Source organism: Glycine soja, chromosome 19, assembly GCF_004193775.1.
Source record: "Glycine soja cultivar W05 chromosome 19, ASM419377v2, whole genome shotgun sequence".
NCBI lineage: Eukaryota > Viridiplantae > Streptophyta > Magnoliopsida > Fabales > Fabaceae > Glycine > Glycine soja.
In genome coordinates, this window is record NC_041020.1 from 35,912,586 (window position 1) to 35,938,140 (window position 25,555).

A 25,555-nucleotide genomic window follows, 5' to 3' on the forward strand; every position below is an offset into this window, starting at 1 on the left:
GTTCTTAGATTTTTGATAAACTGTAGTGAATCATATTACTTTTGTTGGTTAAATTCCTCTTTAATTTCTAAATTATTTGGTAACTTTTACTCTTAGACTTGAACCATTTCTTTTTATTGAATTCTTGAATTTGTAGATTTATGATTGTGCAATTTAATCCCTCAAAAAAAATTATTGTACATTCTATCTTCCATGTTTTTAAAATTTACTTTGTTGTCTATGGTGCTTATAAAGACAAAAGTTACAACAAGAAAGATTAAATTGTAAATTTGTGATTTATAAAAAGATAAATATTCATTTTTATCTTTAAATTGGTTAGGCGCTCACAATTAGAAATTAAATATGAGTAATGACAATAAGTTCTCTAATAAAGATTATTATCTTTCATGTACCACAATATATCACTCTAAATGTTAGCTCTCAACTTTATAAATAAACCATATATTTATTTCATATCTAAACTTAATGATATTTCTCAAAAAAAATGAATGAATATGTGCATAAAGCCATATGAAAAAACATCAAACTAAATAATAGTTTCAAAATAACAATTGTATTACAATGAAATCACATCATAGAACCAAGTTCCATTTGTACTACATGATCCTTAAAATAATTTGGTTGCATGTCTTTAATCAAAGGATCGGCAATCGTCAACTTAGTGTTAATGTGTTCAAAGACCACTTTCTTTTCTTTAACAGATTCTCTTATGGCTAAGTACTTGATGTCGATGTACTTATTTGGACTTCCACTTTTGTTGTTTTTAGCCATAAATATCGCAGCAGAGTTGTCATAGTACAACTTCAATGGCTTAGAAATAGAGTCCGCAACTCTAAGTCTAGACACAAAGCTCTTCAACCATACACCATGTGAGGTAGCCTCAAAACAGGAAACGAACTCAGCCTCCATAATGAAAGTAATAGTCAAGGTCTGCTTGACACTTCTCCAAGATACAGCTCCACCATCTAGCATAAAAATATAATCAGATGTTGATTTTCGTGAATCAACACAACCCACATAGTCTGAATCTGAGTAGCCAATCACCTCTAGACAATTAGTTTGTTTGTACGTTAGCATGCAATCCTTTGTTCCTTGAAGATATCTTATCACTTTCTTTGTAACTTTCCAGTGGTCAATACATAGATTACTTTCATATCTTCCCAAAACTCCAACAACATATGCAATGTCAGGTCTGGTGCAAACTCGAGTATATATAAGCCTTCCAACAACTAAAGCATATGGAATATTCTTCATGTATTCCTGCTCAAAATCATTTTTCAGGCACTGACTCAAATCGAGTTTGTCACCCTTCACGATGGGGGCTACACTTGGTGAACAACATTTCATGTTTAATCTCTCTAAAACTTTGTTAATATAAGTCTCTTGAGACAAATCCAAAATACCTCGAGACATTTCCCTATGGATCTTAATGCCAATGACATAAGATGTCTCTCCCATATCCTTCATATCAAAGTTCTTCGAGAGAAATTGTTTCACCTTATATAGTAAATCCCTATTATTAGTTGCAAGCAAAATATCATCTACGTATAGCACAAGAAAACAAATCTTACTCTCACTGACCTTCTGATATATACATTGATCCATGATGTTCTCTTCAAAACCCAATAAAGTGATGACCTCATGACATTTTAGATGTAATTGGTGGGAGGCTTGTTTCAATCCATAGATGGATTTATTAAGCTTGTAGACTAAGTGCTCATTATCACTAGAGAAGAATCCTTCAAGTTGTTTCATGAAAACCTCTTCCCCTAGAAGAACATTAAGGAATGTCGTTTTCGCATCCATCTGATGTAACTCAAAGTCAAAATGAGCTACTAATGCCATAATTACTCGAAAAGAATCTTTCTTAGATGTAGGAGAAAATGTCTTTGTATAGTCGATTCCTTCTCTTTGAGTGAACCCTTTGACAACAAGTCTTGCCTTATGCCTCTCAATGTTGCCTAGTGAGTCTTTCTTTATTTTAAAGACTCATCTACATCCAATGGCTTTTACACCATTAGGCAACTCGACGAGATCCCAGACTTGGTTAGATGCCATAGAATCCATTTCATCTTTCATAGCATTGTACTACAAGTTTGATTCATTAAAACTCATGGCCTATGAGAATGATTCAGGATCATTTGCAGCTCCAATGTTGTAGTCTGATTCTTGCAGATACAACACATAATCACTAAGAATTGTTGACGTTTTGACTATAGTAGACCTTTTTAATGTTACTTCTTGAGGAACTTGTTGTTTCTCATCAGCAAGTTGATCTACAGGATCATTTTCAACAGTTTATGGAATTTCAATCATTGGTTGTCTAACACCCATTTGTACTTGAGGGGTGTGAATGACAATCAATCTGTTACTTGAGATAGAAGGTAGAGCTTCATAGTGGTCCTTTTCAGAAGCAATGTCTTGAAATTGACAACTCCAACTGATCAAGTCATTCTCAAGAAATTTTACATTTCTCGATTCCACAACCCTATTGCTATGTGATGGACAATAGAATCTACACCCTTTAGACTTTTCGGCATATCCAATGAAATACCCACTGATAGTCCTTGGGTCTAGTTTCTTCTCTTGTGGGTTATAAATTCTTACTTCAGACGAGCATCCCCAAACGTGTATATGTTGCAAACTTGGTTTCCAACCTTTGAATAACTCAAAAGGTATCTTTGAGACAACCTAGGTTGGTACTCGATTTAATATATACACATTCGTCTTTAGTGCTTCGATCCACAAGAATTTAGGAAGTTTTCTATTACTCCTCATACTCCTCACCATTTCCATAAAATTTTGGTTTCTTCTTTCTTCCACACCATTCTGATTTGGAAAACCAGACATAGTGTACTGGGCAACAATCTCATGTTCTTGAAGAAACTTTGCAAATAGACCAAGTGCTTGTCCAATCTCCATGTATCTACCATAACACTCTCCACCTCTATTGGATCTCAATATCTTAATTTGTTTTCCACATTGTTTCTCCACTTCGGCCATAAAAACTTTAAAGGTATCTAAAGCTTCATCCTTAGAATGAAGTATGTAGAGATACATATGTCATGAATAATCATTTATAAAAGTGATAAAGTATTTTGGACCACTTGAGTCCATGTCTGGACAACAAATATCAGTGTGTATGATTTCTAATAGGTTTGAGCCCCTTTTTGCACCCTTCTTAGACTTGTTAGTTTGCTTACCCTTAATTTAATCTATACAAGTTTCAAAATCAGTAAAATCTAAAGCACTAAATACCCTTTCATTTACCAATCTCTTAATTCTCTCAATGGAGATGTGTCACAATCTTCGGTGCCACAACATAGATGATTCCTCATTCAATACACATCATTTTAACCCAACAATAACATGCATAGAATTATAGGTAGCATCATTTTGCAATTCAATAAAGTAAAGCCCATCAAGTAATCCACAGAAACTAATAACTCTAGATTTATTAATTAAAGAAAAACCACAATCTGAAAAATTAAAGGAAAAACCCAATGGTGCAAGTCTTGATACAGAAATCAAATTCTTAGAAAAACTTGGAACGTAAAATGTTTTTTCTAAACACAAAATAAAATCGTTGCTTAAAACTAAACTACATGTCCCAATGGCTTCCACATGTGAGCTCATCTTGCCTCCTAAATAGATGTATTGCTCACTTCCCACTGGCTTCCTTAGGTTTTCCATACCCTGCAAGGTATTAGAAACATCGATTGTAGAATCAGAATCAATCCACCATGTGTTATGATTAACATTAACCATATTAGATTCATAACAAACAAAAGTAAATTTTGTTTCTTCATGTGCCTTTTCTTCTTGTCAAGTCAACTCTTAAATTTTGAGTAGTCTTTCTTCATGTGCTCTTTCTTCTTGCAAAAGAAACACTTTGACTCTTTCTTTATGACTAACTGAGTAGGAATCTTGCCCTTATTCTTGGCTTAATCCCCTTTCTTCTTTCCCTGAGCAGTTAAATATAGCTTTTCACCCTCTTCCATTATCAACCTTTCCTCTTCTTGAACACACATAGACAATAGCTCATTAATTGACCACTTGTCCTTATGTGTGTTATAAGAGATTTTGAATGGGCATACTGCATTGGCAGAGTACATGAAATGTAGTGCACTAGGAAAGAATCTAACATGGTAACTTTCAAAGCTTTTAAGGATGAAAACTGCACTATAAGGGTGCTGGCAAGGGCCTTATCAAATGTAACAAATTGACCATCAATGGCCTTCAAAAGATCTTTGACCTTTTCATGTTGATCGACAGAACTATGAATACTAGCAGATTTATTGGTTTTCGTGAACATCACAGAGAGACGATTAGATCTCTCCCATTTTTCATGAAGATCAACAGAATCTAGAGTGCTAATTTATGTAATACCCGATGGTTCATTTTTCCTAATGGCATAGTCAATACCCATCCAGCCTAGATGAAGGAGAATTATTTTCCTCCAAACCTTATAATTGTCCCCTTTCAATTTAGGAATATCACACTTAATATTAGAAATGTTCGCTAATTGATTAACTGCAAAGTTCAAACATACATTCTCATTATTCATAATTTGAGACCAAATAAAATATTATGTTTTACCAATGCAAAACATGTATTAGTTTGTGAACCTAGTGACATAAAACTTGTCTGTGGGCTAAAGTCTTAATCAATTAGATTCAAACTTATGATAAAACTATCAAATTATGTTTCTTTTTTCTTAATTCTTGTGGGTAAATTAAGAAATATAACTTTATATTTTATCCTAATTAGTCATACAAATATAATAAAATTCTTGTGGGCAAATTATATTACATTACATATGACTAATCACAACTAATGTTTTAAATGTGATTTTAACACTTAATATATATAAACCTAATCAATTAAAGATTTTGTGGCTATTCTCTAATCAATTAAATTATATTAATCACTTAACATTAATTAATTCTTAATAAAGAGCTAAATATTTGCATAATTTTTCTCAATAATGCAAACAGTTGAATAACATTGCATAAATACTATTTAACATAATTTTGCATGTACAATAATCATAAAATAATACATACAAAATTCAGGAAATAAATAAACAATATATGCATATCATTCTTTAATAAAAAGAAAACATGTAAGCTCTCTAATGATTAATTTTAAGGTGCTTAAATTATTTAACTTAATATTGCATGCTTAAATAAATATCAAATTCAAACATACAATTAAACTAAATAAACAAATAATTTAAACACATTAAAATGCACTAAATAATTCAAAACCATATATGTGCTAAACCATTCAATTTAATTATTTATCATATGTATAATCATCAATAAAAATTATGGCATATGAAAAGGGAAGACAATGTTTAGCATATGTTATTCAGTTATTTAGAAAAACATGTACGTATTCAATTATTAATTAAAGACATTAAGGTATTTCGCATAAAACTTATATGGTTGGGCAATGTATAAGTTGTTTTTCTATATATACAAACAATTATTAAACCTTCAAATTGTTTTAAAGGCGACATGGGCTAGCCAAAGCAAACATGGGCCTTTAGCGAGAATTATGTAGAGTATGATTTTAATATTATTAAAAGCATTAGTCACATGGCCCGTACTAAAATGCAACAAGTGATTCCAAAAAAAAAAAGCTCGTAGCATCAAAACGGTGAGAGAAATGAAACAAAATGAAAGGTCGTATGCATCGTCTTCAACCTTGAGCCAAGTCACTTTCACCCCGTTGCAACCCACGGACCTGAATGAAAACCCGATGGTTTTTAGCCATATAGATAGTCAAAATTATCATTTTAAATCACAGATAAAAATGAAAATCAATTCCAATATGATTTTCAGTCTAAATATGAATTAAAACATTCAAAAACAGAGCGCCCATATCTGACAAAAATAACGCATGAGTGCCAAAAAGAAGCAAGGCAGAGGCAAATAAGGCTCTGATACCATATGAAAAACTTATAAATATACTAGTCTGAACCATAAGCAACACATTCAGACCAAACAACAGACGCAGAGAAGAAATATAATTTTCAGAGGTACCTACCTCCACCCATTACTATAAACCTTTTTAAGCCTTCATAATTTTAGCTTTTTAGACTCTCACTCACTCAAACTCAATGGTGTATTTTATCTAAAGAGATGAGTAGGTTTGGTGATCAAAACTAAGAGCACCCGATTCTATTTATAGAGCTCTGTCCATCACAAAGCTCAACAAAATATGGGTATGGATGATAAGATCATGGGTTGTTGTTGAATGTTGCTCAACATGGGTTGAATGTGGACATAAAATAGACCATGTACAGAAACCCACTTCCAATAAAAATTGCAACAGAAAAACTGTTCGGGAAAATAGGAACGGAAAATTCCAACACTTTCTCCATTGAGAATATAATGGATTAATAATATTTTATGCTCAATTTAGTATGTCATATGTTTTCTAATACTCAATCGTTGAACAACAATGTGAAAACTACAAAAGGATATATAAAACAATGGTTCTAACACTTTCATTTTTCATGTCCTCTTATATGCAATTGTTATTGTAAAGGCAAATATCACAAAAAGAAGGTTTGAATTGTGATTTTCACCAAATAAAACCTTTTTGTAAATAACAAAATTATCGTCTGATGAATTAAGACTTAAGAAAACCAATATCAAACTTTTGCAAAGCAAATCAAACAATAGTTTTGAATCTTTATAAAACAAACAGAGTTTTTCAAAAGCAAAGATCAAATTCAAACCCTAGGTTAGTTCAAATAACAAAAGAGAAAATAAAAAGAATATGACACAAAAAAAATAGATTGGTTCATTTCAACCACTGAGACTACCTCTAGTTCTTGGCAAACCAAGTTCTACTAACTTCAACAAGTTACAAGTATTTGTTACTGTCACTTCTAGCTCCTTAACTCAAGCTTTACCCCAAGCTTGTTACAACCAGTATTTTTTGTCCTGCCAAATCACTGCTGGCTCTAACATAAACAAAAAAGATTTGTTTGTTTGATTACACAATGACTAACATTATATCATCTTACAAACGAATAAACAATTTCTGCACTTAGTCTTTTCTCTCAAGAAGAACAAAGTGTTTTGTGAGTTTTTTTAAACTTTACAAGAATTTACACAAAGAACTTTTACACAAAGAATGAAATAATGAGCGCTTCAAATTGTACTTCATATCTTCAAATTTTTTGTTTTATATAGGTCTCTTTCAATCAAGTATTTGTTGTCTCTAAATAGACATATTTCCTCTTTTAAGCTCGCATATGAAGAAAATGGTCATTGGGCATTCGATGCACGTACTTCTTCATGTTGAGAAACCAATTTTCATCGTTGGTGTGTTGAACACTATAGCAGGAAACCACTACCTTTTATGTCAGAGGATGTCTATGCAACAAAGCTCTTCTTTTGATGACGATTGAGAAATTTCAGAACTTGGCTTTGTTTGTTCTTCATAGGATTCAACAGATCATAGGAGAATGTCTTTGCAAAATAAATCTTAGACATAGAGTATTAAATGAGGTCTTAAATGTCATGTTTAATGTCGTATTAGATCATGATTCTATCTTGGTATCATCTGAAACATCAAACACATACTTTGCAAAACATGTTTTGATAGCACATAAGACGTAATTTTTAAACTTAGTATTTGTTTACATCTAATCAAAATAAATAAGGGTTCTAATTCGTCTTAAGACATAAATATGATTTGCCTTAACAATTATAATGTCTATGCTAATAATTTCATGTAACATGAGACTTAATTGAAAATTTAAAAGAATTTTCAAGGACCAAAATGACAGTACATGTTACGTTTGAGGTGTGGGTAAGTGGTTGAGTTCAGGGACTAAAATGATAGCAAGTTACTAAGTTCAAAAACCAAACTGAAAAATCAACATTTTGACATGTGGCAATCATGTAGACGACATGTGGCAACCACATGGATGACATGTGACAACCGTCATCTGTCACATCATCATCGGAGGGCCATGTAAGCACAACTGTTTGAGTTAACACAGAAAACTAATGGTAGGACTAATTTGTTACACTTTTTTCAAATTTAGGAACAAAATTTTAATTTTCCATCTTTTAGGGACCTAAATGTCAGTGCCTTAAAAATTCAAGGATGAAAATGAGTATTTACCCTTTATAAAATTTCCACAAAACAACATATCATCTAAAAGCAATCGATTTTGAAGAAAATTTAGAAAGGAACAACAGATGATAATTTTCACAAAGGCTTTTCTAACCCATTTTTACGAACATGCTTTACAATTCAAAAATTAGTTAAAAGAACATAAGCAGACAATAAAGACACACGAATTTGCAATGGTTTGTCTCTACGCTGAGATTACGACCAATTTTTGACAACCCACTAAGTTTCCAATATCTTTCACAAATATACAAGTGTTGTTTAGACAAGTCACTCCTAGGTTCATCTAAGTAGTTTTTACATTAACTTCGCCAAGCTAATATCCCAAGTATTGTTTAAGATCAAGTGTACACTAACTAAGCTAATGTCTTAAAGACGAATATACAAGATATAGCCCACAGTCATTACTTTTAGGATAAACAAAGTGTTTTGAGAACTTTTGAATCACTTAGAAAACTATTACAAGAGATGAAGGCTTGAGGGAGATATGCTCGTTCAAAATTCGTAACTTCAGCACTTCAAAACTTTGGTATTTACAGTCTTACTGAGGAAGTAATTGTTGTCTCTAAACGACCTTTTCCATATGTCCTTTGTCTGTTGGTGAAGATGTGTGTTGGAGTACTAATTGCAACATTAAAAAAATACTTGTCAACATAGACCAATAAAATACTCAAATTATCTTTCTTAAATGGTACTCCAAATCTAGCGACAAAGAGCAAATCAATTTTTGTATTGTGAAGTACACTGTTACAAGTCTAGGCATGTCTTTTGCTGAAGTAGGCAGCTTTATCTTTTGAGTTCTCTCTTTCTTTATGTTTTTGAAAAATCCTAAGAGGAATAATCGAACATTCCTTAAATAGAATATCAAAAGCACAAAGCATTAACTGGTCATTAAATATCCAAACTCAACATTTGTCTACTATCGTCTGATCCATTAGATGTAGACTCAACATATTTTTGTTTGTATGTGTTTCAGACACAATTTTGAAACTTAATATTTATTTACATCTAATCAAAATAAGTGAGGGTCTAGATTTGTCTTATTATTGCTCAATAGTAAATTTTTTAACAAAAACTCTCATCATGGCATCTAATTCATGAGGTGGCATTGACACGCTAACGTGATAAGTGTGTTGGAAAAATATTATGTGGCTCATATATTATGAGGATTTATGTTTAATCTTATTACCTATTATTGCTTGATAATAAAGAGTCATTACAGAATAATAAAATCAGCCATTAAAATTCATTCTCACAATTCTTAAAATTCAATGGTCCTAACGTCACCATGACGTCATGATAATATCATCATCACTTGATGACATCATAAAAAATGACTAGTCGGCAAATGATGATGTCCTCATCAAAAGTATCACATCGTCATGATGAATTCATCTGAAACTAAAAGAAAACGTGACATATTTCCTGGGACTAAATTCAAAAAGTAACATTTTTATGGATTAAAAACAAAAAATGACATATTTGCAAGGACTAAAAACAAAAAAGGTACATGGACTAAAACAAACAATGGCATGTTTACAAAAGAATATTTAAACATTAAATTAAATTAACACTTAATTGATAGTTGACGACAGATGACCAAATATTCAACAACTAAAATTTGACAACTATTGACCAAATATTAATAATGTTAATTGTTGACAAAGTAATCTTGATTTTAGAGTCCAAGGCAAAAGGCATTTTGATAATGGAATTCGAAGATATAAATGCAAGATTTTAAGGATTGATTTAGTCATTTTATAGATGACTGATTGGGGCCCAACACATATATACTTAAGGTAGTCTACGGTTGGGATCAATCTAGAAGTCAAAGCACGAAGCAAAGCCTAAACATGGGATACAGTTGAAAGCAGTTTTTCAAGTCAAATTGTCAGTGTAGTGGCCTCCTAAAATGGAGAATAGTGAGTAGTAATCATATAAGAATTATTGATGTCAATTGTACTGTATAAATATAAAAAAATGTAACTTAAACAAGATTCCAATTTAATCAATCAAATTTCTCTTTTTTTCAAGGTATTTATTTTTATTTATCAAACAAATTTAGCTTAATGCTTAAATATCTTTTCACAAACATGCCACTTTTTTGTTGTATTTATATTATTTTTTTGTTTTTAGTTCTTGTAAATATATCCATTTATGTTGTTAGTCCTTGAAAATAAATCACTTTTTAATTTTAGTCCATAAAAATAATTAATCCTTGATGATGTAATTAGGTTAACTGATAATTTTGATGATATCATCATTTATTGATTAGACATTTTTTTGTGACATCATCGAGTGATTATGTAATCATTTGTTAATATGACAAACAACCATGATGTCAATCAATTGAAGGAATACACCATTAGCCACGTCAATACTCAAGGAATCCTTTAATCATGGGACTAAAATCAAAAAATAAAATTTTATAAGAACTAATTAAAAAATATATATTTAAAATTAGTCCATTCATGTAAATATATATATATATATATATATATATATATATATATATATATATATATATATATAGAGAGAGAGAGAGAGAGAGAGAGAGAGAGAGAGATTAAACAATAAGAAATTTTTTTTAAAAGAATGTATTCTTAATTATTAATAAAAATTGCCTCATTATTTTTAGAAAAGGTTAAGTTGATTTAAATGTTCATCAATTATCTGTCTAATTTTAATTAGGTTTCTAAACTTTTTTTTTCAATTGTGTTCCTCAACAAGGACTTAATTAAAAAATAAATACAAACTCAAGAATTGAATTGAATTTTTTTTTATCATAGTTCACGAACTTGTTTAAAAATTGTCACAGATCAGGGAAAAGTACAACTCATATTGAAATGGAAAAATCTCCTTTTTAATAGTATTTTTTTACCTAATAATAACTTGACTTGTAAACAAATTCAAGTTTGAAAAACTTCTAACAATAGAATAAAGAGTTTGTTTGTGTAAAAAAAAAAAGATGGATAATATTAAAATCATTGGATGTGAATGAAACATTTGAAATAAACTTCACAGCACATATAAATTCGAGTAGACAACATTCTAAGATTTTTTGTAAACTTCAGCATAGTGAAATAAAAATTTTCAAACATCACATGTATGTAAAACTATTATTGCCAATAATAATTACTACCCATATTTTTTATGTTTTAACTTTCTATTTTTTTTCCAAAATAATTGATATTTTAAGATTTTAAAGTCTAATTAATACATTTTTTTTCAAATATATCTTTATTTAATATTCACTACTTGTAGTACAAATATCAAAGATTAAGGTATTAAATAAAGATATTTTAGTTCAAATATAACAATAATTTTTAATTTTGTTAAATATTTCTTAATTCATGTACATTAACCTTAAACATTAAATGATACGAAAAAGAAATAGTATGTTGTTATTGTTTCATCTATCTATTTTTTGACGGAATTATTATGCTTAACAAAATAAACTACTATAGTAATTCAATCTGTTTCATGTGGTACAACGAAAATGACTATAGAATATAAATGTCATTAATTTACTTTCCTTCAAAATCACTATAATTCCATATGCGGATGATCCTTCATGGATATCCTGTACAATTTGATAAAAAGGGAGCATCTATCCTAAACCTTTTGAGGGCCAAAATTGTGGGCATATACTACTGTACAGAGGGCAAAAATACAGAAAAATAATAGTAATGGAAATTGGTGAGGCATTTTAAATAGGGCATCACAGTTGACAATACGCGCATCTATACATATCTCAACAATTTACAACAAATAATACAGGTACCGTTAGAAAAGACCAGAGGTGCCTCGTGACTCTTGATCCTGCATGTGGAAGCGCATCAGTTAATTACTAAACAAAAATGCTCATCCAGTGGTCAAGTTACATTTGGAATATTGCGGTGAGCATCAGCAAATTCCCGAACCAGCCGTTTTAAAACTCGGCCACCCTTCCCTTGCATATGCCCAAAATCGCTCTTTAATCCATCAGAGTTCTTGCTCTCAAGATAATCAGTGGCTGCATCAGCTAGGGCCTTGGACCAAAGTGGCACTATGGCCTCTACTTCTCCATGGCTAAGGTATTCAGCAGGAAGAGCCTGAACCTGAAAACTTAAATTGTCAATCAAACTAAGCACAATAGGGAGACAATGGTCGCAAAGACATGAAACCCACAAACTCATAAGATCATAATGGCAAAATAGACAGTAAAGTCCATAATTGAGCCTACACACGAACCAACCTACATTGTTCATTAATTTTTAAAACATTACAATTACTAATAAAGATGTATCTGATAACAGGCACAAAACCATGGAGCAGATTGCTACATTTCCGTATCCATGCACATCAACACAAGCATCCGTTAGAAAATACTAACTTATCTTGATCCCCAGTTGCCTGCCCTTGTCTATGTATTTTAAAACCAAAAAAAAAAAAACAAAAAAAATCAATACATCTTGTTCGACCAGAACAAAACTTTTCTCATGTCCGACATTCTATAGCCTTTTACTGATTAAATTACTATATTGCCTTATCTTAACTGATCTACACATGCCTCACTGTTTATAGCCTAATCAACTGACTGCAACCAGATGCACCTGGCTATCTTGACCATATGCCACTAGAGAATTTCACAGCATTCAAGTCAGATCAAAAGAAGACAAGAGGAACTTATGTTGACACGGTAAGGAGTATGCCATCCAATCCAATCATAATCAAAATATAAACTGTTATAAATGACGAGGGGAGAAAAATTCTTTGTTGATGATCTAGTTCAGGTTTTAAGTTTCATGGAGATAGGAAATTTAGAAGAAAATCTAACCCTAACTGCTGGCTTCTTTATATAGGAAAAGTCAAACAAACAAACAAATCTTAAAGGTGACATAATAACTAAACATGCAAGCAAAAAGGAATGGGAGAGAGACCGCTGAGTGCAGCCAGCCATGAAGAGTTTGCCAGCAAAGTATAGCCTTCCACGTTGTTCTTTCAGTTAAAGTGCAAATTGCTGCCAGTTGTTGCAAAATTGTAGCACACTTGTGAACCTATCATGTAAAAAACAAGTCTTCTAGCCATGTATCAATCAAAACTATAAGCCTAAAAGAACAATTAATGCTGAAGCAAACAAATGAAGCTAGGGAGAGGGAATAGGCAAAAGAGAATATAAGAAAACTTGACTCTTCAGATACTTTTGGGTTATTTATGAACATACAAAGACACCAATACGTTAGGGAAATGGGAGTTATCATTTCAATTTTCAAGTGAGATGAATCAGCATAATGCAAAAATGACTAAAATAAACAAATGTGATCTTTTTTGGCGGGGGTTAACTATATTTTGGGTCCTTGAACTTTTTCGAATTTTCATTTTTAATCCCTGAACAAAAAATTGACCAGTCTTAATCCTCGATGTTTTTGTCCGTTAGAGTTTTTAGTCCTAGCCATTAAGTGAGGATGTGGCATAAATTTCATTATTATTTAATTACATTTCTGATGACTAATTTTCTGGCAGTTTAGAAACTGCCAGAAAATGCCTCAATGAATAATTAATCATTAAAAAACATTTTCTGATGGTTAAAAACCGCCAGAAATTACAGAAGCTCTTTTAACACCTTCAAGGCTTCAACCTCATATCTGGAGCCACATTTACACTGAAAATATTTATTTAACATGTCCTAATAAAATAATATTTTCCTAACAATGCCTTTCACGAAGCAACAGATTCAACAGTACTTGGTAGACTAATCAAAGTAATCTCAAAAGACTCCCTCCTTGTTATTCGACTCATAGTGCTCTTTGAGGGCATCAATTGCGCCACATCAAATGCTCATGGGAGTAGCCATACCAACACCGCTGCATCAATCCCCCTCCCCCCTTTTGTTTCAACGCAATGACCTTCCTCTCTCATTTTTGTTGAGCGTTTCTGTTTCGGATCTGGGTTTTTGCTGTGTTGTGCGTTAATTCAGATCTGGGTTTGAAATGCTGGCCGCGCCGAGAACCATAGAATCCAATGCAATGACCTTATCTCCCGATAGAAGAAATGGAGACGAGCAATCCGCAGTTCTCTCCGTGCACTACACTTCATTGGGGACCAGATCTAGGAAACACCAAATCTCGCATCTCGATCTCGAAGTCAAAAATGCGACACCAGATCTGGGAACCCAATGACACTCCTTTGACTGTGCGTTGTGGATCTCAGCAAAAGCTTGGGAGTTCTGAGTCCATGAGGGTACTCAGAAGCTAAAGGGAATCACTAATAGGGTCTATTTCCGCTGAATCTTTCGTCTTTGATTTTTTTTTTTTTCCTTTCAATGGGGTAGAGAGGGTTTTCTCTCTCAAAATCCAATTTTATCTCTTCACAAGAGATAAATTTTTCTATGATGAATTGTCTAATTATTAGAGCTATACTAATGAAGAAATTAGAAACAAATTGAGCAATGAATTTCTAAATAGGGCAAAAGTTATGGATAAGGAATTTATTTCTCTGGATATATTAGAAAACCAAATTCGATTGTCTAATGATGAAACTAAAACAAATATTTAACTAAAATATCTCTCAATTTGGATATTGAAGAGAGAGAAAGAGTGGAAGCATTTTGGTGCCTGTTGTGAAGATGATACCCACAAATATTCTGATGCAAGTAGAATAAACAATGTGAAGCATTTTCTGGAGGTTTAAACTGCCAGAAAATTTTTAAAACCTTTTAAAACACTTTAGCCAAGCATTTTTTAGCGGTTTTTAATCGCCAAAAAACTAACCGCCAGAAAATGTAATTAAATAATAATAAAATTTGTGTCACATGATCACTTAACAACAACATTTAACTGTAAGGACTAAAAACACTGACAGACAAAAACATCAGGGACTAAAACTAGTCAATTTTTTGTTCAGGGACTAAAAGTAAAAAAAATCAAAAAATTTAGGGACCAAAAACATAGTTAACCCTTTTTTTTACCAACAACTAATGGGAATCAAAAAACCTATTTTTCGAATGTAAACTGCTTTGCTTAGTCCTATTCTTGCTTTTGTGAATCGTATAAGAACTACAAGAAATTCGATTTTTCCCTTAATAAAAATCAGATGATAAAGCCCTAGTTGACTAACGGTCCTGCATAGAAAATGTAAAGGCGGGCAACAAAGATTCATTTCTATGCAAAATGCATTATAAGAAAAAAGGGAAGGTTGCAGCAAGAGAATGACTTCTTAAGGATAATAAATAGGCAAACTTCATCCTAGCAGAATCAATTTCTCCCATAGTTTACCATATTTCCTATTGCTTCTACTTCATTATACAAAGTCATGAACAGACATTTATTTGCTCTTGAGAACATTAAAGAAATTCACTAACAAGGAAAGTTGAGAGATTTACCCGTGACATTGCAGACACACCGAGTAAAGCATACACCACATTAGATACAAGACCCTCACCACTGTGAGATATGACATGAATAGCTGTGATGTTGAATGATCCCTCAGTAATACAATTCATACATTCTAACAAAGAGACAAGACCCACATCTAAGAAACCTGAAGAGTAAGAGAAATCACAGTCAATGAACTAAAATTAATGAGTAAAATAAGGAGATACCATCTAACACAAAAAATATAAACAAATGACTCCAGTCAATATTACACCAAAGTTTCATAAAACTAGAGTAAAAACATAAAAATAGAATTAAGTGTACATCTAAATAGAAGGCAACTACAAAGTCAAATAAATATTAACATCACTATTCTAGAATTTAGCAGCAATTTATAGCAGAAGTTTGTTTGGCTACATGATTTTCATAGATGAGATATTCTTCAGTTTCTTATATTTTTATACTTTAATAGTTTAATTTTCGTATCCTTCCCCCTCCACAGAAGAAAAGGGTTTTGCATTTAAAACAAATAAGACGACAACAACAAAAGCAATATAAATTTTTCTTACAAGATAAATATGACATTGCAGCAAGCGCTGCACCACGGTGCATGGCTGTGCAACATATAGCTGCCTTTTGGATAGAAACTTCAAGAAGAGAACCACAAGCTGATAGAGCATCCTGTGATACAACATCGATGAGGTAAAGATATGCAGACTTCATTTTTACAACAGCAATTAAATCTAACCATAAAATAATTCAAACTAGTTTCTTCAACACTGAAGACTCTGGATCCCTACTCCCGAAAAAAGAAATAGGGCAAATAGAATGAGAAAGACCTTGTTACAGGATCGGATAAAGGTAGAAGCAAAATTGGTGTAGGCCTCCACTAAGTCAGGTTCTTGGTCACATATGTAGGATGAAGTTAGGGCCATTACAGAAGCTGCATGAGTAAATCTTTCAAACGAAGTGACAAATAAAGGTCCGTACTCCTCTAGATGACCAAATTCTTCAATGACAATGGAAGCTGAAAATATTGTTTGAATCAGGAAATTAGTAAAGGTTCACTGCAACATCCCAGAAGGAGCACAATAACATTATCAGAATATGGAAACAAGTACAAATAAGATTGTTATGGCATCAAATAATGCTTTCTTGATTGACAATCATAAAGATACAAGCCTATGTAAATACCGGATAAAAATAATCACAATTTTTTTACTTTCCAAATTAATCATGTACCAGTACTTTGCCAAAGTCATTAAGATTTAACAATCACTTCAACCAGTACAGTGACATGCATCTTGGAATATGCATAATAGGGCATTAAATGAACGAGAGATCATAAAAAATCCCTACCGGTTCTTATATAGCATTCATGACTTTGGAATAAAACAAAATTTGTTGAAAGCCAGTCCAGCACCTTGGGCAGTAATGTCACAAAATGCTGACCTGCACATTAAAAAACTATATTTATCACAAGGGGAACCGATGAACTGTCAACAAATGTGTCCAAGTGGGTAAACCTGAAGATCGAACAGCTAGTGAAAGAGCTCGGCAAGCTGCTACGGATAAATTGCCATTCTCCATATGCTCAGAGCCAAAAATTTTCTCCAAGATGGGCCAGAAAACCCTTAGCAGTGAAAGTATTGAGTCATCTGCAGCAGGTTCAGTTGCCATGGATATGGGAAGATAACTGAATACAGTTCCCATTCTGAATTTAAAGGAATATAAATGAGAGAAGGAAATGACCACAACAAACTTATACTGTTGAATACAAAAAGACTCAATACTAGTGAAGAAGGAACAAGTAACAAATTGCGAGGAAAAAACTAAAGAAACACAATCCTGCAACTAACAACCTATTCTGTGTGCAAAATGTAGAGCAAACATAAGCAAGACTTGTAACAGTGAGATTGGTATTTCATAATGTCAAGATAAAAGGTGTCAACGAAAGACTAATAGAGAAATAATTTTGAATATACAAATTCCACATTGGAAACTTGCTAGCAAGTCTAAATCAGTTTTATTAAGAAAAAAAGATGTAATGACCAAGAAGAAAACCTGACAACAACCTGTCATCTGGTAAAATGAATTTAATAAGAAAACCAGACTATTCACCAGCATACCTGTGCAACCCTCTAGAGGAAGCATTCAAAACTTGCATATAAGAAGCAGGGTTCTGTTTAAGAGAAAGGCTGATATCTGGATCAACCTGAAATAAAAGCAGGATGAGATCCAACAATTCAAAGAGCACATTACACAGAAAACGCTCTCAAACAAATGCATCCAGAAATTTATAATGGAAAAGGAAGTTATAGCAGCAGATAATAAACAATATCCCCCCCCCTACACGATGCGCTCTTTCTACTTTGGTCCTGGCTCAAAGTTATGGAAAAAGACTTCGATACACATTTTAACCAGTGGTCTTCCAATTTGTCAGATGTATTTGTATAATTAGAAAGGGAGGGTAAAGGTTGACACCTCTTCCAAGAGGTGCAGCATGTATGTGTTTAAGTATGGGGTATAGCTGGGACATAATTTTCTGTACCAGTTATGTTTTAAACTTATACTTGTACCTACAGTACCTCTGGTACTCTTTTATACATATAATATATATTTTTGCTGAGCAAAAAAAAAAAATTATGGACAATTTAAATGTTCAACTGCAGAAAGCATCATAATTCTTCTGTTTGTCTGTGCTGTGATATCAATAAAAGCTACTTTTTTGAGTTTTTTGTTTTTTTATACTAAATTTTTTCAACTTTATGGCCAAAGTAAATGTGACAGATAAGTGACAGCAGAAACACAAAATCTGTTGTTAAAGAGAAGCAAGAAAGTGATGGTTATCCTAAAAGCAGAACTAAAAAATCACAATGTTATTTCTTTATATTTATGCTTTTTATAAAGAATTTTTAAGAAAGCAAGTATCAGAAAAGCAGGAATTTCACAGCAAAGACAAATGGGTGCTTATAAAAATATGTTACACAGCAGATGCTTCCCTTTAGAAATAGCATATATACTAGAAGTAGAGACAAGAAAAAAATTTCAGTTTCGGGAACATGAGCTGAACCCATAATCATTATATAACAAGAAAGCAAGTCAAGAATCATTGTTTATGTGCCTTTAATTTTCCTTTACCACCTTGGTTATTCTATCTCTCTACTAAGAAAATAAATAAACTTCAGAGAACAGGGTGAATAACAGCAATTAGCCAACAATTCATATACACTATATTATCAGAATCAAAGGCAAAAAGTACGTTTACATCTTCACATAAAAATTAACATTGAGCAAATTTTGATTTAATTGTCCAGGAAAATCTTTAAGAAAACTACAGATGAATCAGTGCATAATGCTGAAAGAATGCAGTTGAAACAACCAGCTCAATAGAGCTGGTCAAAATAGGCATTGCACAGTCAAAATCAGTAGTGAACAAGAAAGGAAAACGAAGGCTCACAAGTTTCCCAATAGCTTCATAGCTAGGTGAAAGCAATTTAGCCAATAACTTGTTCTTTAGTTCTAGATTGGGAACAGAACCAAGGACCAGACTTATAGCATGCATAACTTCTTCCTCATCTTCCAAAGATAAATGCCACTTGTCCCAACCCTACAGCAACAAGCATGACTTAAATGGCTAAAAGTGAATCCATAGTTCAGGGATATTTGAGAAAGATATCATATACCATGCACCAAAAGGATTTCATCAACTGATTTGGAAAGTTAGATAAATTATATAAAAAATAAAATCCATTAACATCTATGAACATTAAGATGCTGAGCATCTTTAGCCATGTACATATTGCATAGATGGTAACACAAGTATCAAACATATAGAGAAAAAATATGATAATAACAGAAATTCAAGCACACAATGCTTCATAGAACTTAATACATGATATTATCATCAGATATTTACTCCACTACAAGCATAGAGTAACCTACCTCTCCTATCCACATTAAAATTTCCAAATTTGAAGGTTCATAAATTACTACAGAAGCATCTTCACAGACTTTACGCAAGGCAGATGCACAGGCATTCGAAGATAGAGGTTCTGAAATCCCAATAGCAAGAAATAATCTGAAAGTAGAAAGGTTTGTAGCATAAAATGAATATGTGAAAACTGAAAATTGTCAATCATCAACATAGTTATTTAAGGTTTAATTAAACAAATCTTAAACTCTGATCAAATATATCTATTTAACATAAATGAGCTAAGGTAATTAAAATAATAAAATGAGGTAAAAAAACTAATTAATCAGTTAATCATGAATACCATGGAAAAATGGAGTTTTGTGTACTCACAGCAAGGCTCTAAAATTTTCCTTAAAAGCAGATATCCACTTGGAAAAGGAACCAACAGCATCTGCTAGAGATCTGTATACCTAAAATAAAAGTACACTTTTGAATGGACGGTAAAATAGAATAAATACTGCTTAGAACTAAATGCTGCCAACAGAGGAAATGAAAGAGTTCATATATGACCCACAATGCAAATGAAACCCTTTAAGCCATCAGAAGGTTTAATGGACAACATGGTCACCAACTGCATAACTACAGAGAAATCATAACTTTGGCCATCCTGTACGATTACATCAGCAACCTGGAGTGAAGAAAGTACTGCTGTAAATAAACATGGTTTAACATGACTGGACTATTATCTAAATTTACAAGGTATAAAAGTGAATTAGTTTTCAGTAAACAAAAGTGTCAACAATGAGACTCAGATAGGAGTAACTAACTCTAGTTAGTTTATAACTGTAGTCAGCTGATAATTAGCTTTAGTTAGTCTTCAGTTACAACTGAATCTCAGCAGTATAAATACTGCTCTTGTAAGAGATCTTAGTGGCTTTTGTAATATTTTCTGAAGTCAATATACAAATCTCTTTTCTCCTCTCTAGAGTTTCTACATGGTATTTAGAGCTCTTTGATCCTTTTTCATGGCTTCCACAAATTCTGGTGCAACTCTGGCCAACAATGGTGGCCTGACTCCGGCAAACATCTCCGGCGAACATCTCCGGTGCGACTCCACTCAACGCATTTCCGATGAATCAAGATGTTCCTTCGTTGTTTCCTACAACAAATTTTTTGCATCAAATCATTGAAAAGTTAGATGATAAGAACTTCTTGCTATGGCGACAGCAAATCAAGCCATCGATCATTGCGCTCGGACTCAATCGCTTCGTTACGAGTCCTCAAATCCCTCCGCGATACCTTTCTGATGAAGATAGCGATCTTGATCGCGTTAATCCTCTTTTATCGATCTGGCATAAACAAGATCAGTTTCTCCTTGATTGGCTTCAGTCTACACTCTCGAGCTCCATGCTCGCTTGAGTTCTTGGATCGACTCAATCATACCAAGTGTGGGACAAGATTCAAGCATATTTTCATCACCAGATATGAACAAAGGCGCGATAGCTCCAATCAGAGCTCTGTCATAGGAGGCTGGATAATTGTCCAATTTCCGATTTTCTCTCTCAGATCAAAGCACTCATTGATGTGCTTGCTTTGGTAGGTGATGTTGCTACCTCGTGAGCACATGGATGCAATTCTGGAAGGACTTCCTAGGGATTTTGACTTGACCATCACTCTAATTGAAAGTCATCTACCACACATCAACATTGAAGAGGCTGAAGGATACATCCTTGTGCAGAAGCTACAGCTTTGCAAATACACTAGACTCGAATCTTCGAGTAATTCCTTCACACCAACAGTAAATCTCACTCAAGCAAATTCGTCGCACTCCATTGACAATGACAACTCGAATTTGTACTCCGACACCGATGTTGTGTATACAAATTAGTATTCTTCAGATTCACGAGGTTCTGGTGGCTGTAATGGCTGTGGCGGAGGTGGTTTCAACCGTGGTGGTGGTCGCGGCAGACAGAGCTCAGTCCAGTGTCAAGTTTGTTTCAAGTACAATCACACAGGTCTGACTTGCTACAGGCAATTCAATCCTCAGTATCAAGCTGCCAATAGTGGTAACAATAGCAATTATGGGAATAACAACAATTATGGGAACAACAATGGCAATTATGGGAATAACAACAATCATAATAACTGGTCACATAATCAGAATCAGAACCAAATCAACAACTGGAACAATTCTTCTAATTCCAATTGGAGTTCACAGCAAAGTCAGAATCAGAATCATAACTCTCAGAACTCTAATTCTAGGCCTCCACAAGCTATGGTGGCAAATTCTGACTCCAATTCTTCATCATCTCGGTTTCCAGATTCTGGAGCATCCTTCCATGTAACTAATAACTCGCAGAACATCCAGCAAACTTGTCCATTTGAGGGTCCAGATCAGATCATTATTGGTAATGGACAAGGTCTGAATATCTCAGCCCCTGGTAATTCCAATTTTGTTTCTCCTTTCAGTCCTAATGGCCAACTTATTCTTAAAAACATGCTTCTTGTTCCTCAAATCACTAAGAATCTAATTAGTGTAAGCAAATTTGCCAAAGATAATCATGTTTTCTTTGAGTTTCATGCTAATCGTTGCTTTGTTAAATATCAGGATTCCAAAAGAATCCTTCTTCAAGGAGATGTTGGATCTGATGGCTTGTACCAGTTTCCCAATCTTCAGTTCTGCTCTGCTGTGTCTTCTCCAGCTTGTATAAATACTGTTTCTTCTGTTGATTGTAATAATACTGTGCCTAACTCTGTATATATTTGGCAACTTAGCCCAGGTCAATCCAATTCTCAAGCTTTAAAGCTTGTGCTTAATCGTTGTAATTTCAAAATTCCTGTTAAAGATGAACTGCCCTTTTGTTCTGCTTGTTGTATGGCAAGATTCATAGATTTCCTTATAAGCTTTCTCAAACTGTACACAATTCTCCTTTGGAATTAATATAAAATGATCTGTGGGGTCCTGCTCCTATGAATTCTCATTGTCAATTACGCTATTATATGTCATTTGTTGATGCTTTTTCAAGGTTTACTTGAATATATTTTCTGAAGAATAACTCTGATGCTTTATCAGTGTTTAAACAATTCAAGTCACTTGTTGAATTGCAATTTAACAAAAAGATTAAAGCTATTCAAACAGATTGGGGAGGGGAATTTCGAGTTTTCTCTTCCTTTTTGTTGGAATTGGGGATCATTCATTGGCTAACTTGTCCACACACACATCACCAAAATGGTGGGGTGGAAAGAAAGCATCGTCACATAGTTGAGTTGGGTCTCTCTCAACTTAGTCACGCATCCCTTCCTCTTTCCTTTGGGATCATGCTTTTCAAACTGCTGTGTATCTCATAAATTGGTTACCCTCAGCTCCTCTTAAGTTTGATATCCCTTATACTGTTCTCTTTCAAACTGAACCTGATTATCAATTTTTAGGAGTGTTTGGTTGCTCTTGTTTTCCTTTCTTGCACCCTTACCAATCTCATAAGCTTGAGTTTAGGTCCTCTGAATGTGTGTTTTTGGGTTATTCACCCAGTCACAAGGGCAACAAATATATGTCCTCTTCTGGTAGAATTTTTATGTCAAAAGATGTCATTTTTAATGAACATCAATTTCCTTATAGAAAACTGTTTTCTACCTCTTCCAATTCTGTTCCAATTGCATCCTTTTCCACTACCTTACCTGTACTTGAGTCTCTCATCCTCCTCCCTCTTCAATTTCATCTCAGCCTCAAAGCCAGATCTCCTCACCCTCTATTGAGTCTCCCAGTTCTGACATTGCTGTCTCACAGTCACCTGAACCTGCTCAATCTCATAGTCAGGATACAGCAGCTTCCCCAGCTACTGTTCATTCTGGTACACTGCAGTCTGATGCTCATCCTCAGTTGTCTCCAACTGAACCTCAATTCCCCACCAACCTCTCTTGTCAGACCAGAAAATGTGCATCCTGTGGTTACAAGAGCCAAAGCTGGAATAGTACAGCCAAGGATTCATCCTTCCTTGCTTTGTGTTCATACTGAACCCAAGTCAGTGAAACAAGCACTTCAAGACTCCAAATGGTTTTCTGCCATGACTGATGAGTTTCAGGCTCTTAAAAGGAACAATACTTGGACCCTAGTTCCTCTTCCTCCCCACAGAAATGCAATTGGATGTAAATGGGTATACAGATTTAAGGAAAACTCTGATGGCAGTATAAATAGGTACAAAGACAGATTGGTGGCTAAAGGTTTAACCAAAAGTTTAGGTTTGATTTTCATGAGGCATTCTCTCCTGCGATTAAACCAGTAACAATTCGGGTGATTTTAACTCTTGCTATCACTCACAAGTGGCCCTTGCAGCAGATGGATGTAAATGATGCCTTTCTCAATGGGCTGTTAGAGGAAGAAGTTTACATGACTCAACATCCAGGTTTTGAGTCCTCAGATAGGTCCCTTGGGTGCAAGCTGAATAGAGCAATTTATGGGCTCAAACAAGCTCCTCGAGCTTGGTTTGAGAGGCTCAAAACTACTTTGCTGCAGTTTGGGTTTACTGACAGCAAATGTGACCCATCTTTATTCATTTACAAGACTTCCTCCACTATTACCTACATTTTAGTATATGTTGATGATATTATTATCACTGGTAATTCACCTTCTTTGGTTCACAAGTTAATTCAGCAACTCAATGCCTCATTCTCTCTCAAACAGCTGGGTTCTCTAGACTATTTTTGGGGGATTGAAGTTCATTCATTGTCCAGTGGAGCACTCTTAATGACTCAATCCAAGTACATTCGAGATCTGTTGCAAAGGACAAATATGTTGGAGGCAGAGCCCATTTATTCACCCATGACCTCAAGCTGCAAGCTCTCCAAACATGGGTCTGATTTACTGCAGGATCCTTCTTTTTACAGGTCTGTTGTTGGAGCCCTGCAGTATCTGACTATCACTCGTCCTGAACTCAGTTTTGCTGTCAACAAGGTTTGCCAATTCATGACCTCAACTCTTGAATCCCACTGGACAGCAGTAAAGAGGATTTTTGAGGTACCTTAAAGGTGCTCTCTATTCTGGTCTTATTCTGTATCCTGCTTCTCCTCATCAACACCTTTCCATTAGGGGCTTTTGGGCCTCTGACTGGGCTTCAGACCCAGATGACAGAAGATCTACTTCCAGTGCAGCAGTGTATGTTGGCCTTAACTTGGTATCTTGGTGGTCCAGAAAGCGGTCTCCAAGTCCAGTACAGAAGCTTAATATAGGAGTTTAGCTGCTGCCACAGCTGATATCCTCTGGATTCAGACTCTCCTCCAGGAACTTGCAGTTCCTCATACTACGCCTCTAGTGCTTTGTGACAATTCCAGTGCAGTGCAGCTAGCTCATAACCCAGTTTTCCATCCTAGAACCAAACACATGGAGTTGGATGTGTTTTTTGTAAGAGAAAAGGTTCTCGCCAAGCAGCTAGTGGGCAGATTTCTTACCAAGCCTTTGTCTCCTACTAGGTTTACCTATTTGTGTTCCAAACTCAATGTAGCTGAGCTACCTTTGGTTTCTCAGCCCCATTGAGTTTGTGGGGGGGTAGGTGGGTGTAAGTGTATATGGTAACTAACTCTAGTTAGTTTTATAACTGTAGTCAGTTGACAGTTAGCTTTAGTTAGTCTTCAGTTACAACTGAATCTCAACAGTATAAATACTGCTCTTTTAAGACATCTCTGTGGCTTTTGTAATATTTTCTAAAGTCAATATACAAATCTCTTTTCTCCTCTATAGAGTTTCTACACATATCATATTGTTGCATGCCAAATCACCAGTCTAGCTGCTATAATTAGCAGGCCAATAAAGAATCCAAAATGAAAGCAGCAAGTGTTACTCACAGCATTAAGAGAAAAAAGCTTGCTTTCCACTTCTTTCCAAGGGATTGATAGATTCTGAGATGCCCACCCACCAATGAAGAGCTGTACATACAACGATATTCAAATTGAGAATAGAGACTTTGCTGACTAAATAAATTGACATGATGCACTAATGATAATGATCAAGAGTTGTTTGACATACATTAACCAGAATATAGCCAGGAATTGGATAACAAACTATCTTCCATTCAAAAACTTAAATGAACAATTCCAGTAAAATTTATTTATCCTGCTCAATTAGTTTTTTAAT

General features: G+C 33.9%; 1 protein-coding gene across 4 annotated transcripts in view; it reads right to left on the reverse strand.

Annotated features, from left to right (window-relative positions):
- Window positions 1–11,660: 11,660 nt before the first annotated feature.
- Window positions 11,661–25,555, reverse strand: part of LOC114398109 (transportin MOS14-like) — a 35,891-nt gene continuing 21,996 nt past the window's right edge. For 3 of the 4 annotated variants that reach the window (XM_028360256.1, XM_028360255.1, XM_028360258.1), the window contains 13 exons: window positions 25,267–25,347; window positions 20,006–20,119; window positions 19,822–19,901; window positions 19,461–19,596; window positions 18,976–19,125; window positions 17,645–17,730; window positions 17,042–17,229; window positions 16,875–16,967; window positions 16,355–16,542; window positions 16,085–16,196; window positions 15,524–15,681; window positions 13,083–13,199; window positions 11,661–12,260 (listed from right to left, as the gene is read on the reverse strand). In XM_028360256.1, coding sequence (XP_028216057.1) covers window positions 12,036–12,260; window positions 13,083–13,199; window positions 15,524–15,681; window positions 16,085–16,196; window positions 16,355–16,542; window positions 16,875–16,967; window positions 17,042–17,229; window positions 17,645–17,730; window positions 18,976–19,125; window positions 19,461–19,596; window positions 19,822–19,901; window positions 20,006–20,119; window positions 25,267–25,347 — 1,728 coding nt within the window. In that variant the 3' untranslated portion in view covers window positions 11,661–12,035. The remainder of the gene's footprint in view (window positions 12,261–13,082; window positions 13,200–15,523; window positions 15,682–16,084; window positions 16,197–16,354; window positions 16,543–16,874; window positions 16,968–17,041; window positions 17,230–17,644; window positions 17,731–18,975; window positions 19,126–19,460; window positions 19,597–19,821; window positions 19,902–20,005; window positions 20,120–25,266; window positions 25,348–25,555) is intronic. The other variant, XM_028360257.1, reaches the window with a different exon arrangement.